This window comes from Tursiops truncatus, chromosome 16 (assembly GCF_011762595.2).
Source record: "Tursiops truncatus isolate mTurTru1 chromosome 16, mTurTru1.mat.Y, whole genome shotgun sequence".
Lineage (NCBI taxonomy): Eukaryota > Metazoa > Chordata > Mammalia > Artiodactyla > Delphinidae > Tursiops > Tursiops truncatus.
In genome coordinates, this window is record NC_047049.1 from 38,322,347 (window position 1) to 38,338,252 (window position 15,906).

Sequence of the window (15,906 nt, forward strand, 5' to 3'; positions counted from 1 at the left end):
AAAGATACCCATGGAAATAACTTTTTTAGAGATGGGGAAATTTGATTTAATGGAAAAAACACTTACGAAAAATAGATCTTTAGTGAATAATGAATAAAATTTTTAAACCGTTCAACTATATTTAACTGATTTATGTAAAGTGGTTTCAATTTCATTAACATGACAAAAACAACAAAAAAAGTGAACCTGGAGACATTGTCCAGCCTTTGTTATTTGGAGAAGTGTTTGCACCAATAGCTGCTCTTTCCAGGGAACCAAAAGGCAAGATCCTTTAGTGAGAGGTAAGACATTTGGATCTGATCCCAACTGAGCCACTGTGAAATAGAAAAATAGCGCCTCTATTTGCTTATCTGTAAAATGGATATAATTACACATACGCTAACCACCTGACAGGCTTGTGAGGCTACAATGAGCCAATTGACAGGAAAACTCTGTTAAAAAGTTGGAATCTCTGTACAAACAAAATGTAATATTTTATTATGTACAAACGACCCTACATTCCTTTTTGTTGTTTTTTTTTACTCCTCAATCGACAGTCACAAAAAGGTATGAGAAATTATAAGGGACAGTTTTTTTTTTAATTGGCATATAATTGCTTTACAGTGTTGTGTTGGTTTCTGCTGCACAATGAAGTGAATCAGCTATATGTATACATATAGCCCCTCCCTCTTGGACCTCCCTCCCCACCTCCAATCCCACCCATCTAGGTCATCACAGAGCACTGAACTGAGCTCCCAGTGCTATACAGCAGGTTCCCACTAGCTAGCTATTTTACACATGGTAGTGTATTTATGTCAAACCTGATCTCCCAATTCCTCCCACCCACCCTCCCCTTGCCCCACTGTGTCCACACGTCCATCCTCTACATCTGAGTCTCTATTCCTGCCCCGGAAATAGGTTCATCTGTACTATTTTTCTAGATTCCACACATATGCATTAATATACGATATTTGTTTTTCTCTTTCTGACTTACTTCGCTTTGTATGACAGACTCTAGGTCCATCCATATCTCTACAAATGACCCAATTTCATTCCTTTTTATGGCTGAGTAATATTCCATTGTAGATATGTACCACATCTTCATGGTATATATGTATCACAGAAGGTCAGAGAAATTATAAGGGGCAGTTTTGAACCTCTCACTGCTGCTGTGAAATCTAAAACATTCATCAAACTTAGCAACACACCATCTTCCCCTCAGTCTTCAAGGTCATGCTCAAGGACATTTCATGGCTCAAATTAGTTCTTAAGTGTCCATCACTGGTTAGAAGGGCCGTGTGCCTGTTGAAATTCAGGAAGTGGCATAGTTTTGCTGCTTTTGTTTGGGAGTTGAAGTTGAGGCGGGGACTGCAGCACGTAGCGTGTGTTTCCCAGTTGCAGGCTGCGCAGGACATGGATCGATGGGGATTCCACTGATCCTGCTGTTCCCTGATGCTTGATTCCCTTAGCGGATCTGACCTGTGGTCTGGGTGTTGAAGAACAGCTTTCTTTACATGCCATGGATGGTAGTGAATTTTCTGTTTTGGAGGAAGACTTTTCTTCTGGAACAAGACAAGAAGTTATTTGCCCTGGTGGTAGTAGCTAGATTCATTGAATGCATGAATGAGGACAGGTCCACTGAGAGACATCTGACTGTTCCTGGTGGTTGGTATGGGGCATGATGGCATGACGTTACCTTTGTAAGGAACCTAGGCTGCTCAGGGCAAGGTTGCTTCATGTGTATCCGGTTCTTGGTTTATGCAGGCTTGGGGAGGCGCTGGCAGTGTACAGGTAGTGTGCAGTTTGCAGATAATACATACGTGGAGTCAGAGGACTTGGGACCCATTCCAGCTCCCAAACTGAACAGCCGGGGGACCCAGGACAGAGTTAAGACCTGCCTCGCTGATTTTTCAGGGCTGCTGTAAGATGAAGCATTGGTAAGACTCAAGGATTCTATTAAATAGCATTTCTGCTCTTTAGCACTCACTTTCAGCCCTTCCTCCAAGTTATACCAAAGCCATTGATTCGTGCAGCATTATTTGATGAGTTTGGGTTCTAGGTTCTCCCTCTCCTGCCAGAAGGGGATGAAGCACAGTGAATGTCCCCACTTTTCAGATGCACTTAAGAGAAAAGGCAAGTGCATGAGGCCATCTGCAAACTGAATGGTGGTGAACAGCCTATCATCAGAGCACTGTGTATTCAGCCTTGAAAACATACGGGGGTGGGGGGGCTCTTCCCTGGTGGCGCAGTGGTTGAGAGTCCGCCTGCCGATGCAGGGGACACGGGTTCGTGCCCCGGTCCGGGAAGATCCCACATGCTGTGGAGCGGCTGGGCTCGTGAGCCATGGCCGCTGAGCCTGCGCGTCCGGAGCCTGTGCTCCACAACGGGAGAGGCCACAACAGTGAGAGGCCCGTGTACCGCAAAAAAACAAACAAACAAAAAAAACATACTGGGGGAACCTGGTTTTTAGTAACCAAAGGCTCACTGGTTTGAACCCTTCTGGAGTGGTCTGTCTCTTTCAGAAGCCTCTCCGTCTGTCTTCTGCTCTCCATTTCTTTCTATGTCTCATATTGCTTAAGTAATTTAGCCAGTTAATTTCTTGGCCGTTCATTAGAACTTGAAGAAAATTGCTCTGTTTTTACTGAAAAGTGATTTTTCTCTGACCCTAGGAGATCATAATTCACATAATGATGCAGATGCAAGACCTTGTCACAGCTTTGTAGTGCCCACTGAGAAAGTGTTTGTGTGAATGTCCCCCAAATATCTCTGCTTTCAAGGATGAGCACTCAGAAGTCTACTGATGGGGAGGTTAGAGCTCCAGGTACACACTCCATCCTCTTTCCCACTGAATGCAACCCAACACACAGGCCACAGTGTCTGGAGCAGCCCTTTGAGGACTCTGGAAAATGGTAGCAGGCAGAGTGCAGAAGGAAACTAAAATGAGAAGGAAGGAAGATGGAACTGGGAGCTTCCTGTTTCTGCTTCTTCCTCTTCCTCCCTCCCCCCTCCCCCTCCTCCCTTTTCCTCCTTTTCCTCCTCTTCTTCTGTTTTCTTCCCGTGTCTCCTGCCTGTACTCAGAGGTAACCTAAATCTCAGAACTGCAGAACTCCACAGGAATCCCCTCCTTTCTAGCCCAACAAGCAGGGAACTCCTACCGGTTTCCATGCAAACCATGCTAACATGCAGTGTGTACATCCTAGATTTTTCCAGTGCATGTTTTTTTAAACAGTTATAATTATACCAAACATTTTGTTTCATTTTTTTCCTCTTGGTAGAAGAAAATATTTATGATATAACTTACTACAAAGTCATTGTATGCTTATTTTTAAATAATGTATTAAACAATTATGGCCTAGTTCAGTGCATTTGAATCACTATAGTGTGCATTTGAATCACCTCAGATTCTGGCTCAGTAGGTCCTGAGGGGGTACAGGCACACGTTATTTTATTGAGCATTGCTTTATTACACTTTATAGTTATCGCAGTTTTTAGAACCTGAAAGTTTGTGGCGATTCTGGGTGGAACAAGTCTGTCACCACCATTTTTCCAGCATCATTTGCTCACTTCATGTGTGCGTCACATTTTGGTAATTCTTGCAGTTTTTCAAACTTTGTATTTGTTATGTGATCTGTGACCAGTGATCTTTGATGTTACTACTGCCACTTGCTGAAGGCTCGGATGATGGTTAGCATTTTTAGCAATAAAGTATTTTTTTAATTAAGGCACGTACATTGGTTTTTTAGACATAATGCTATTGTACGCTTAATAGACTACAATATCCATAACTTTTTATGCACTGGGAAACCAAAAAATTCGTGAAACTCGCTTAATTGGAATATTCGCTTTATTGCTGTGGTCTGGAAGCGAACCTGAAATATCTCCGAGGTATGCCTGTAATGACAGGCAACCCCTGGTGTTGCCATTGCTCCCCTGGCCCAGGTTCTGAATGGCAAGGGAACAGTTATTTACCAATTCCCATTTGGGTTGTTTCTAGTTTGTTGCTTTTATAAATAATATTGTGCGTAAAGGTTTTCTTCATGTGCGGGCTCACTTCTTGGAGGTGGGTGCCTAGAAACAACTAAGCACTGAGTCACACACAGGTCATGGCTGTTTGGATTGTGGTCAATATTGATGATTATTTTTGCAGAGGATTTTGCCAGTTGTAATAAATATATTACTCCCCAGGTTGGTGATGAGGAAATTGAGGCTTAGAGTGGTTCGGCTGCCCAGGGTCACACAGCTAATTGGTAGGAGAGCCATGCTTTTAACCCAGCCTGTCTGTTTCAGAGGCCACTGCCTTCCTGCACTGCTGGCTGCTGCATTTACCACGTTCCTTCCCTCCTCTTTAAGGAGCCTGTTTGAGAGGATCAGTGACGTTGTCCCTGCCCCACCATTGGCTATCTTTTTTTAGCTTTGCTAATTTGATATGGGAAAGAATGAGCTCCTGTTAACGTTCATTTTTATTTCTATTTGCTTGACAGAGCCAGTGCCTCCAGCTGGTCACATCCTTTGTCCTTTGATAAATTTTGTTTCCTAAATGGTCTTATTTACTTGATTTATGTGTACTGTGTACACGGTAAAGATGTTAAGTTGTTTCTGCTCCAATTGTATTGTCATTTGCCTTAGAATTTGTTTACTTTCTTAGAGTGTAATTTAAAAATTTTATGTAGCTGTAACCATCCATCTTCTTTTCCTGTTCCCCACTGAGCTTTTAAAGAGCCTTCCCCCTTGCAGAGGTTTGACAATCATGGAAAGATATTTTTAAAAGAAAGCATAGATGTGTTAAGAAATGGAGCATTAATTTTGGGCTGTTTTTCCTCAATGCCATGTTTACCTCATAATCTCTCCCTCTTTTCCTACCCCTACAGTTTCTCCACAAATATTTTCCTACCAAAATGAGAGGGCAAATTGAGGGGGAATGGTGCTCAAGAATATGATGTATAGTTTTCAAAACACAGAGGGAGTTTCGAAAGGACAATTTGAAATAATGTAAACTGAAGAACCACCTAAGCTTTTTTGCCGTAATTTTCTTCCATTTATTACCCGTTGTTATGACAGAACCAGACCAAACTTTCAATTTAAAACTCTCAAAAAATTTTTATCATGTTTATACATGCGTGCAATTTAAGAAACAAAATGATCCTACAGGACTTATTATGAAAACCATGGTACGCAACCCTTACCCTAATCACACTCAGCCTGCTTTCCTACTCTCTTTAGCTCTTTCAACTGAGTCTCGTGGTGTTTACCTTCATTTCTTTAACTCTTTTCACAGAAGTTTTGTGTGTGTATGTGCTTATCCTCAGGTCTCTAAGTGCCATGGCAATATTGTTTCTTTATAATTTCCAATACAGGCTGTTGCTGACTTCCTGCTGGGGAAGGCCAGGATTTAGAGCCCTCGTATTCCCCACACAATCCTCCCCCGCAGCTTGTATGTGTTCTGTGCCTTTTCCCTTCTTCCCCTCCCCCACCATCCCAGTACAGTAGTTTAGACTTCTTATCCCATCTTCCCAGTGTCATTTTCTGTCCTTGATTTAACTCAGTATTCAGAGCTTACATTGTTACAGTTTTGTAGATGCTATTCATAGCCAAGTCATATAGTTTCCTATAATTACTTTTCAACACAATATTTCATTTCCTGTAGAGTCCGTAATTGCCTTGCTTTTTTGCTCTGTTAGTTTTCTGTGTACTTACTCGTTCCCATGTTCTGACTCAGTGCAGCCGCGGAATTAGGTGTTCTGTTAGCCTCATCTCCAGAGCTCTGACTCACCCATTTAGGGGGCTCCCTCTCTTAGGCCTACAGCACAGCTCTCAGTATTCCCTTCGCTGGCATCCTAGCAAATCCCGTTTCTTCTTTTTTCTGTTTTCTCCTTTGCCTTGTAGAGTACATCTTCTGTAATTTCCCGCAAAAAGAATACATAGGTGGTAAATATTGTGAAATCTTGTATATATGAAATGACTTTAGTTTATCCTTGGTCTATTTTTTAAGATTAGGCTCAGTTAATAATATGGCTGCGTATAGAATTCTAAATTGGAAATCATTTTCCCTCAGAATTTGGAGGCATTTTTCTGAAGCCTTTTCTTTTCCAGTATTGCTTTTGAAGAAGCCTGATTCTTGATCTTTTGTGTGAAGCTTGTTTTTGATCTCTGGATGCTTGAAGGTCCCTTGTTAGCCCCAAGTTTCTGAAGTTCCATAATGCTGAGTCTTGCTATGTAGATCTGTTTGCTTCTGTTGAACTGGACTTTCAGTGATCCCTTTCAATTTGGAAATCCATATCTGCTATGTGGTATGTTCAACCTGACGTCCTTAACTAGAAATCTTGATCAGTTTTTTTAAAGGGAAATTATAATGAAACATGTTTCCCAGAGCCCAGAATATTATCAGTTAAATGTTGAAAAGGGGTCATGGTGATTAAATTGGCTAACCAAAATTTAAAAGAATGCTAACAAACATAAAATATAGACAGTCACACATTTTATTTGCCAGAGCAAACAAAAGTTTCGGTGAATGACTTGTTCATGCCATTTACCACTCTAGTATCCAGCCCAGACTTGTATCAGAGACAGGTAGATTTATTTATAAACTTTTTCACTCTTATTAAAAGGAAAAACATGCAGTTCTACCCACATAATTTCAGAAGATTGAAGGTACATCCTACTCAGTCCCTTGCTTCAATTTGGTCCCCCATAATCACATACCAAAAAAAAAATTCATATATTTGACTTTCTAACCTCCAGCTGCTTTAGCTAGTAAGTTAATAGAACATTTGTCCTCTAGGCCAAGCGTGTGAAATAGATCTTTAAATTTTTCCCAGAGATTTTCCCCCAGATGGCAGTTATGGTAGTAAATCAATCAGTCAGTCTTTAACAGTGTAGTGAAAAAAAACTTTAGTAACTAAGTATCTGCTGACATGAGCTCTAAAAAGTGCCAACATGTAAGGGGAGCTCTGAAGCTGCCTGCTTCATCTCTAGGACCACACTCTTCCAAGGGCTGTCTGAACAGCAGTGAATGTTGAGTGGGCACACTTCATGGCGGGGGGCGGGGGGCGGTGACTTTACATGTCTTAATATAAACTCATAAAGGAAAAACACTCCTGTGCATCTCCTGTACTCTGAAAACCCCACTGAATACTTCTGTGACTAGATATATGGGTTTCCCCACACACGCACACACACAAGCAAATCTCTAACCCTCTTTAACTCCATTCTGGCACTGTCTACCTGGAAATAGCATCGGATCCCACAGGGTAAGGGCTCAATCTCACACTGACTGTCAGCCCCCAACCACTTCAGACTCTGATCACAGGTTCAGATTGTCACCTATACTTCTTACCAACCAGCTTTAAATTGGAAGTTCCTATGACCCCCCTCCTTGGGTTCAGTTAATTTGCTGGAGCTCACAGAACTCAGGAAAACATTTTACTTACTAGATTAGCAGTTTATTATAAAAGGATGTAACGTAGGACCAGCCACATGGAAGAGATGTGTAGGGCAAGGTATGTGGGAAGGGGCGTGCATCACTCTCCCCACATCTCCTCACGTCCACCAACCTGGAAGCTCTCCAAACCCCTGTCCTTTTGGATTTCTGTGGAGGCTTCATTATAGAGGCATGATTGATTAAATCATTGGCCATTGGTAATTCACTCAACCCCCAGCCCTTCTCCCCTCCTTGGAAGTGGCAGGAAGTGGGAAAGAGGTTCCAACCCTTTAGTCACCTGGTTGGATCTCCTGGCAACCACCCCCATCCTTAGGGGCTTTCCAGAAGTCACCTTGAACTCATGAACATGAACCTAGGTGTGGTTGAAAGGGGCTTTTATGAATAACCAAAGACACCTCTATCTCTTCTCGGGAAATTCCAAAGTTTGTAGAAGCTCTGTGCCAGGAACAGGGATGAAGGCCAAATATATATTTCTCATTATAAATCACAATATTACAAAGCTTAATTCTGAATATAAGTTATAATCATAGCAGACTTTTATGTGGGCTAATAGTCTGATTTTTTCTTTTCCCACCAGCTCTTCGGAGACTGGGAAGCCCAACTGAGGAGAATAATGAAGCTCATTGCTGGTGGCGGCCTGTCCATCACGGGCTCCCACAACATGTGTGGGGACTACCTGTACAGCGGCCACACGGTCATGCTCACACTCACCTACCTATTTATCAAAGAGTGTAAGTCGAAAGCAGCCTTCCATGAGAAATGTAACTGGGCATGGAAAATGGGAACAGAACAGGCCTGATGTCAGCGGCCCTGGGGGGCGGGATTCCTAACCGCCTGCTGGTTGGTACCTGCAATACTTTAATGGGGTTAAGCCTTATCCTTGGAGATGCCATATTGGAAGACTTGGGTCACAAACTGATTTTGAATCCTGGTGCTATTACTTACTAGCTCTGTGACCTTGGGGAAAACCTCTAACCTCTGTAAGTCACAGTTTCCTCATCTTTAGAATGAGATACTGATAGCTCCTTCATGAATGAGGGAGAGGTTGTGAAAATTAAAATAGATGGCATATAGGGACACTAGTAGAGGTGCAGGGAGAATGAACGGTAGCCGGTCTTTGTTGTTGTATTGTTAGAGTACCAAGTACAGATTTTCCTGGAAATGGAACATGGAGCCCTGTACATACTCTTAAGACCCTACCCCCAACCGTGACCACTGCATCTAAACTGAAAAACCTCCCTTCACCCTCTCTACTGCTGATCCTACTGATTTGGTTCAATTTTTTACTTTTCCATAGGCTTTAACACCTTCTAACATAATGTATAATTTACTTTATTATAATTATTATTTATTGTTTCTCTTCAGTACTAGGAAGGGATCTCCCCACAAAGGCAGGCTCTTTGCCTATTTTGTTCATTGATTCCAGTGACTAGAGCAGTTCCTGTCCTGGGCACATCGTAGATGCTCAATAAATAGTGGTTGAATGAATGATGGATACTTGGACCCCTTGAAAATTCTGTAAAAGCCTAAACTGTCTTCCCAGGGTGAGAAGGGTAGATCACACTCAGACAACATTGTTGCCTAAAATTTCAGACCCTCTGAAGCCCACTTAGTGAGAATACAAGGTAGGAAGGCCTGCACGAATAGAGATTTTGAATCTCCCATCAGGTGACTTCCCAGACACTGCCCTGCCCTTGGGAACGTACTTGGGCTTGAATTCCCAGGCACTTGGATTCTCTCTTATTTGTATTTGAGAAATGGACATCTCAAAGACTTTCAAATTAGTGTATGGTTGCAGAGCTTGGAAAGCAAATAAGGCAGTTGTATCAATTATAATTGCCTAGTCTGTGTATAAGGATCAAAAGGTACTGATTTTTGTATAGAGCATTAATCCCAAATTATTTCCTGGTAAATTTAATTGTCAGTGGGCGGTGTTGTTTTGTATTTTAATGGAGCATGATGCATTAACCTGTCCTTATTTGTCCTTTTAAGCTACACTTATAATTACATGAATCAAGTAATAACCAAATATAAATTACTATGGCTAAGAAAATCACTTTATGAAATAAGCTGCTTCCCTTCTAACCTCCGTTACAGAGAAACGAAAGCCCTTAGGTTTGCTACCCCAAAAGATCTGTTTTCAGAAGGGAAGATCCAAGGTAATTGGATTCAGAAGTAGTAGTTGAGGCATGGTCGGGTGCCCTTAGTGGCACTTGAATAACGGGACTATTGCAAGTTTCTCCTTTTCAGATTCCCCTCGACGACTGTGGTGGTACCACTGGATCTGCTGGCTTCTCAGCGTGGTTGGAATCTTCTGTATTCTCTTGGCGCATGACCACTACACTGTGGATGTGGTGGTGGCATATTACATCACCACAAGACTCTTCTGGTGGTACCACACTATGGCCAATCAGCAAGTGAGTTTCTCTCCCCATTTGATTTTAACCCCTATTGCTCTTGGCCTGCCGTCGCTGGCGTGGCAGGGGGAAAAGCGCAAAGAACCCACAGATGTCTTCGGTTTCTCTTGTCTTAAGAGATAGTCAGCTAAGGTTGTGTTGTCTCTTGTGATGCTGATCCACTTCTGAATCAAAGATGTCATTAATATAATGACATAGGAGACGGCATCCTTCTAGAACAAGAGTCACGCTCTCATTGTCCCTGGAAAATATTTTTTAAGCTGTACCTACCTCTTGCTTGATTTGCAGTCCTACCTTCTTTTCTATCTTTGGCCCCTCAGCAGCTTAATACTTAACATTTAATTAACTCTCTCTGTTTTCATCGTAGAAGAGTAGCTAAAACACTAATTGAGGTATTTCTTTATAGACAAGAGAGTGAGTAAGCCGCATGTTCCCCGTGTACTCCCGGAATTGGAGTTACTTGTTTTTCTGCTAGCGTGTGGCCCGGTTTACAGCTGAGTGCAGAGTGTAGAACGGTGGTGGGAGTGTGAAACTGTGGCTATGTAGGTGGTCATGGGGCGGGTCTGGGGGCCTTTGTGAATTTTAATATGGAAACTATTTGAACCTAAAGTGAAAGGTTATGAGAAACCATGTGTATGTTCCTTTTGGGGCTGGAACCATCAGTTGTTCTTCCTGACTTGGTTTTCTCTTTCTGTGTTCTCTTAGGTGCTAAAAGAAGCTTCCCAGATGAACCTCCTGGCCAGAGTGTGGTGGTACAGGCCATTTCAGTACTTTGAAAGGAATGTCCAAGGAATTGTACCTCGATCTTACCATTGGCCCTTCCCCTGGCCAGTAATCCACCTCGGGAGGCAAGTTAAATACAGCCGGTTGGTGAGTGACACATAACAGCTGTACACGGTGGGGAAAGAGGAGCTGTCCGAAGTGCTAAGAACTCCATGAGAAAAGATGCCATAAAATGAACACCTCCCTTATCCTGTTATCTTTCAACAGTTACCGTGACTTAACCGATTGAGTTACCTGGTCAGCACTGTGATCTTTTTTTTCTCTCCAAAGGACCCGCGTTGGACAACAATAAAGAAAATTTAACCTGTCGTGCACTGTACACATTTCCTGTTCATAGGCTTGGGATTTACATAACCTTGCAACCACCGTGTTCCTTTGTATATGATGCAACAGCATAAATGTAAGCTTTTATATCATAAGTTCTGGTCTTTCCAGTCACACCTGGAAATAAAGCGTATTATTTTCTTGGGAAAACATACTTTTCATATCTCTTGCCCCAAAGATTGGGCTGTAAGCCATTTTCTAGCAAATGTCTCTATGAAGGTTTCTAAGTACCTGAATGGGGTTCGATTCTGAAATCTTTCTACCTGTTGCACCGATATTCAAATAAAAATGACAGACACAGAAAGGTTTGGTAACTTTGAATTTTGTAAAAATCAGCAGAGACAGTGTGTCAAAAAGTACAAAAAAAAAAAAGATTCTGTTATAAAGTGATTTTCTAAGTATTTCCTAACTTTATTTTTCAAAATGATGTTATGAAAACCAAATTTAAAGATTTTTACATGTCAGAGAAAAGAGAGTTAAAATTTAAAAATGTTTCTTGGGAGAGAAATTTGTCTATGTTTCTAGTGCCTTTCTTGTCTTGATTGTATGGTCAGTAGGCAATCTTCAATGTTTTTATTTAAAATAAAGTATTCCATGAAAATATAAATGTATGTATTACTACTAAATTTTGCATTATAGCTAAATTAAATCAGAAGACTGCTTATGGTTTTTAAATTGCTATGAATTAAAAAATGGGAGAGTTAATTAGAAAGTCAGAGCCTGTTCCCATATTGTGAGCAGGTGGCAATAACAGGTACCACTTCAATTATTTTATCATCTATTTGGTAGTTTGATTTTAACTATACAATGAAAACAGCCATGAATACTTTGTTTTTAAAAAGAGAGTTTTGAAAATGATCACTTAACTAAAAATTGAAAGCTATAAATTAGTTATCCATACTCTCATGGCAATTTTGTTGGTAAACAACAAAGAAGAGATCTATTTCTTTAAAATATATTTGTGCAGGAACTGCATGTAACTCTTAAGTTTTACTCCTAACATGAGTATGTTTGGGGAAGTATTCTATTCTATACTTGCCAATGTGGAGAACAAAATAGTTTTTTAAGAATGAAGAAGTATATATATCCATTCTGTATTTTATGTGCAGCAGAATTATCTTCCGTAGGGTTTTTTTTGTGTATTCACAAGGTAATATTTGTATTGTAAAACAATAATGGTGAAGGAAATAAAAAGGCTTTTAAAATTTTGTTTGTTTTAAATCTTTGTAAAGTTATTATTCCAGAGAGTATACTGATACCTTATTAACAGCTTACCTAGATCATAAAATAATCAAAATGCACTTTTTAATAAAAACTGATACTTAAAATAAATGGCTGCTATTTCTAATGTGTTCACATTCTTCACAAAAGTCGTAAATGAAGTCATTAAAGCAAGATGAAAAACTGAGTTTTGAAATTTCCTTGCTGAGTTTCTTTGAGAGAGGGCCTTTATAATCATGTTTCTTTTCCCTTGAGATTCCTTAAAATGTACTGTAAAGTTCGGTAACCTCTACAGATTGAGTGTATTTTTAAAAACATATAAAAAGACTTACAGATAAGTTTAAGTCAAACTGCAGACCACTGTTCACCAATAATTTTGAATTCTCTAATTCTCAATCAAGTCACTTAACTTTTTCCCCCTATAACTGGAAGTAATACGACTTTTTCAGTTTAGTTGGAAAGGAAAAGTAAATTCTGAAATGAGAAATACAGTAATACTACTTTGCTAATCGATGGTAATGCAAAAATTTTTTAAAAAGAAAAAAAATATTGTTCCTGATGTGGGAAAGAAAGGAGGATGTTAACAGTCAAAGCCTGTCTTTATTAAGGGAGGCTGTTATGTAACCAGAGAGGCTAGAACTGTAAAACTAGGAAGATTTCCTGCCTGGGACCAGATGCCACAAATTGAAAGGGAAAGTATCTTGAGTAATGAAAGTGAATTCTTGGCATATGCTAAAAATAGGATCTTTTTTTCCTAGGTCAAAATAGTTACATAAAAAAATTCATTATGTTAAGTTTACATACTACATATGTACCAAGAAATTCACTTGGTGGTTGTTCTTCATGCCTGACTGTACAGAATCATGAAGTGACATGTCTTGTGGCTCTCAAGTCTGCAACTTCCAGGAAGGACAAGAGAAATCTCGTGTTCTGGAGAATTGTAGTACAGTTGATAATGCCTGCCTGAACAAGGACATGTGCTTTTTTGTGCTTCGGTTTATTTAAGCCAGAGCCCTAGACAATAGCTTCTTTGTTTTACTCTCTTTAAGAGTTTGGCAATTCACATGCATTATCTTGTTAACCCTCACATCACCACAAGGTGTGTTATTATCCCCATATTATGGGAGTTGACTCAGGTATGTTAAATAACTTTCCCAAGGGCATGCAGCTGGTTAAGTGGTAAAAATCTGATTGGAGTCCAAGTTTTCACCCACACCTCAACAACCTCTCTACCCAAATACTGTGAGCTTTCGTAAATTCTTCAGTAAGAGTCCACAGTGAGAGAAATCTGCCTACGGTGGTCAAGCTAAGCAGGGTGACTTACTGTGAACCGAGTAGTAGGAAATTCACACCATGAGGTGGAGAGACTAATTTTGCCCGTTTCCTAATTGCTGTATGTTTTGTTTGTATCCCAAGCAAATACCTAAATTGATAAATTTGATAAATATCTCATAAAATTTATAAATATCACATAAAATGAGAGTGCCTGCTAGCTTTTTTAAAATTCTTATTGATGAGTATAGTTTTTATTTTTTAACATCTTTATTGGAGTATAATTGCTTTACAATGGTGTGTTAGTTTCTGCTTTACAACAAAATGAATCAGTTATATATATACATATGTTCCCATATCTCTTCCCTCTTGCGTCTCCCTCCCTCCCACCCTCCCTATCCCACCCCTCCAGGCGGTCACAAAGCACCGAGCTGATCTCCCTGTGCTATGCGGCTGCTTCCCACTAGCTAGCTACCTTACGTTTGGTAGTGTATATATGTCCATGCCTCTCTCTCGCTTTGTCACAGCTTACCCTTGCCCCTCCCCATATCCTCAAGTCCATTCTCTAGTAGGTCTGTGTCTTTATTCCTGTCTTACCCCTAGGTTTATCATGACTTTTTTTTTTCTTAAATTCTATATATATGTGTTAGCATACGGTATTTGTCTCTCTCTTTCTGACTTACTTCACTCTGTATGACAGACTCTGGGTCTATCCACCTCATTACAAATAGCTCAATTTTGTTTCTTTTTATGGCTGAGTAATATTCCATTGTATATATGTGCCACATCTTCTTTATCCATTCATCCGATGATGGACACTTAGGTTGTTTCCATCTCCGGGTTATTGTAAATAGAGCTGCAATGAACATTTTGGTACATGACTCTTTTTGAATTATGGTTTTCTCAGGGTATATGCCCAGTAGTGGGATTGCTGGGTCATATGGTAGTTCTATTTGTAGTTTTTTAATGAACCTCCATACTGTTCTTCACAGTGGCTGTATCAATTTACATTCCCACCAACAGTGCAAGAGGGTTCCCTTTTCTCCACACCCTCTCCAGCATTTATTGTTTCTAGATTTTTTGATGATGGCCATTCTAACTGGTGTGAGGTGATATCTCCTTGTAGTTTTGATTTGCATTTCTCTAATGATTAGTGATGTTGAGCATTCTTTCATGTGTTTGTTGGCAGTCTGTATATCTTCTTTGGAGAAATGTCTATTTAGGTCTTCTGCCCAATTTTGGATTGGGTTGTTTGTTTTTTTGTTATTAAGCTGCATGAACTGCTTATAAATTTTGGAGATTAATCCTTTGTCAGTGGCTTCATTTGCAAATATTTTCTCCCATTCTGAGGGTTGTCTTTTGGTCTTGTTTATGGTTTCCTTTGCTGTGCAAAAGCTTTGAAGTTTCATTAGGTCCCATTTGTTTATTTTTGGTTTTATTCCCATTTCTCTAGGAGGTGGGTCAAAAAGGATCTTGCTGTGATTTATCTCATAGAGAGTCCTACCTATGTTTTCCTCTAAGAGTTTGATAGTTTCTGGCCTTACATTTAGGTCTTTAATCCATTTTGAGCTTATTTTTGTGTATGGTGTTAGGGAGTGATCTAATCTCATACTTTTACATGTACCTGTCCAGTTTTCCCAACACCACTATTGAAGAGGCTGTCCTTTCTCCACTGTACATTCCTGCCTCCTTTATCCAAGATAAGGTGACCATATGTGTGTGGGTTTATCTCTGGGATTTCTATCCTGTTCCATTAATCTATCTTTCTGTTTTGTGCCAGTACCATACTGTCTTAATTACTGTAGCTTTGTAGTATAGTCTGAAGCCAGGGAGCCTGATTCCTCCAGCTCCGTTTTTCGTTCTCAAGATTGCTTTGGCTATTCAGGGTCTTTTGTGTTTCCATACAAATTGTGAAATTTTTTGTTCTAGTTCTGTGAAAAATGCCAGTGGTAGTTTGATAGGGATTGCACTGAATCTGTAGATTGCTTTGGGTAGTAGAGTCATTTTCACAATGTTGATTCTTCCAATCCAAGAACATGGTATATCTCTCCATCTATTTGTCTCATCTTTAATTTCTTTCATCAGTGTTTTATAATTTTCTGCATATAATTTTCTTTTGTCTCCTTAGGTAGGTTTATTCTGAGATATTTTATTCTTTTTGTTGCAGTGGTAAATGGGAGTGTTTTCTTGATTTCACTTTCAGATTTTTCACCATTAGTGTATAGGAATGCAAGAGATTTCTGTGCATTAATTTTGTATCCTGCTACTTTACCAAATTCACTGATTAGCTCTAGAAGTTTTCTGCTAGCATCTTTAGGATTCTCTATGTAGAGTATCATGTCATCTGCAAACAGTGACAGCTTTACTTCTTCTTTTCCGATTTTGATTCCTTTTATTTCCTTTTCTTCTCTAATTGCTGTGGCTAAAACTTCCAAAACTTTGTTGAATATGAGTGGTGAGAGTGGGCAACCT

At 40.0% G+C, this 15,906-nt stretch overlaps 1 protein-coding gene across 10 annotated transcripts in view; it reads left to right on the top strand.

Moving 5' to 3' along the window:
* SGMS1 (sphingomyelin synthase 1) overlaps positions 1-12,149 on the top strand; it is a 293,995-nt gene extending 281,846 nt beyond the window's left edge. For 9 of the 10 annotated variants that reach the window (XM_019937481.3, XM_019937273.3, XM_019937343.3 and 6 more), the window contains 3 exons: positions 7,995-8,148; positions 9,668-9,834; positions 10,540-12,149. In XM_019937481.3, coding sequence (XP_019793040.1) covers positions 7,995-8,148; positions 9,668-9,834; positions 10,540-10,719 — 501 coding nt within the window. In that variant the 3' untranslated portion in view covers positions 10,720-12,149. The remainder of the gene's footprint in view (positions 1-7,994; positions 8,149-9,667; positions 9,835-10,539) is intronic. The other variant, XM_019937812.3, reaches the window with a different exon arrangement.
* The last annotated feature ends 3,757 nt before the right edge of the window (positions 12,150-15,906 follow it).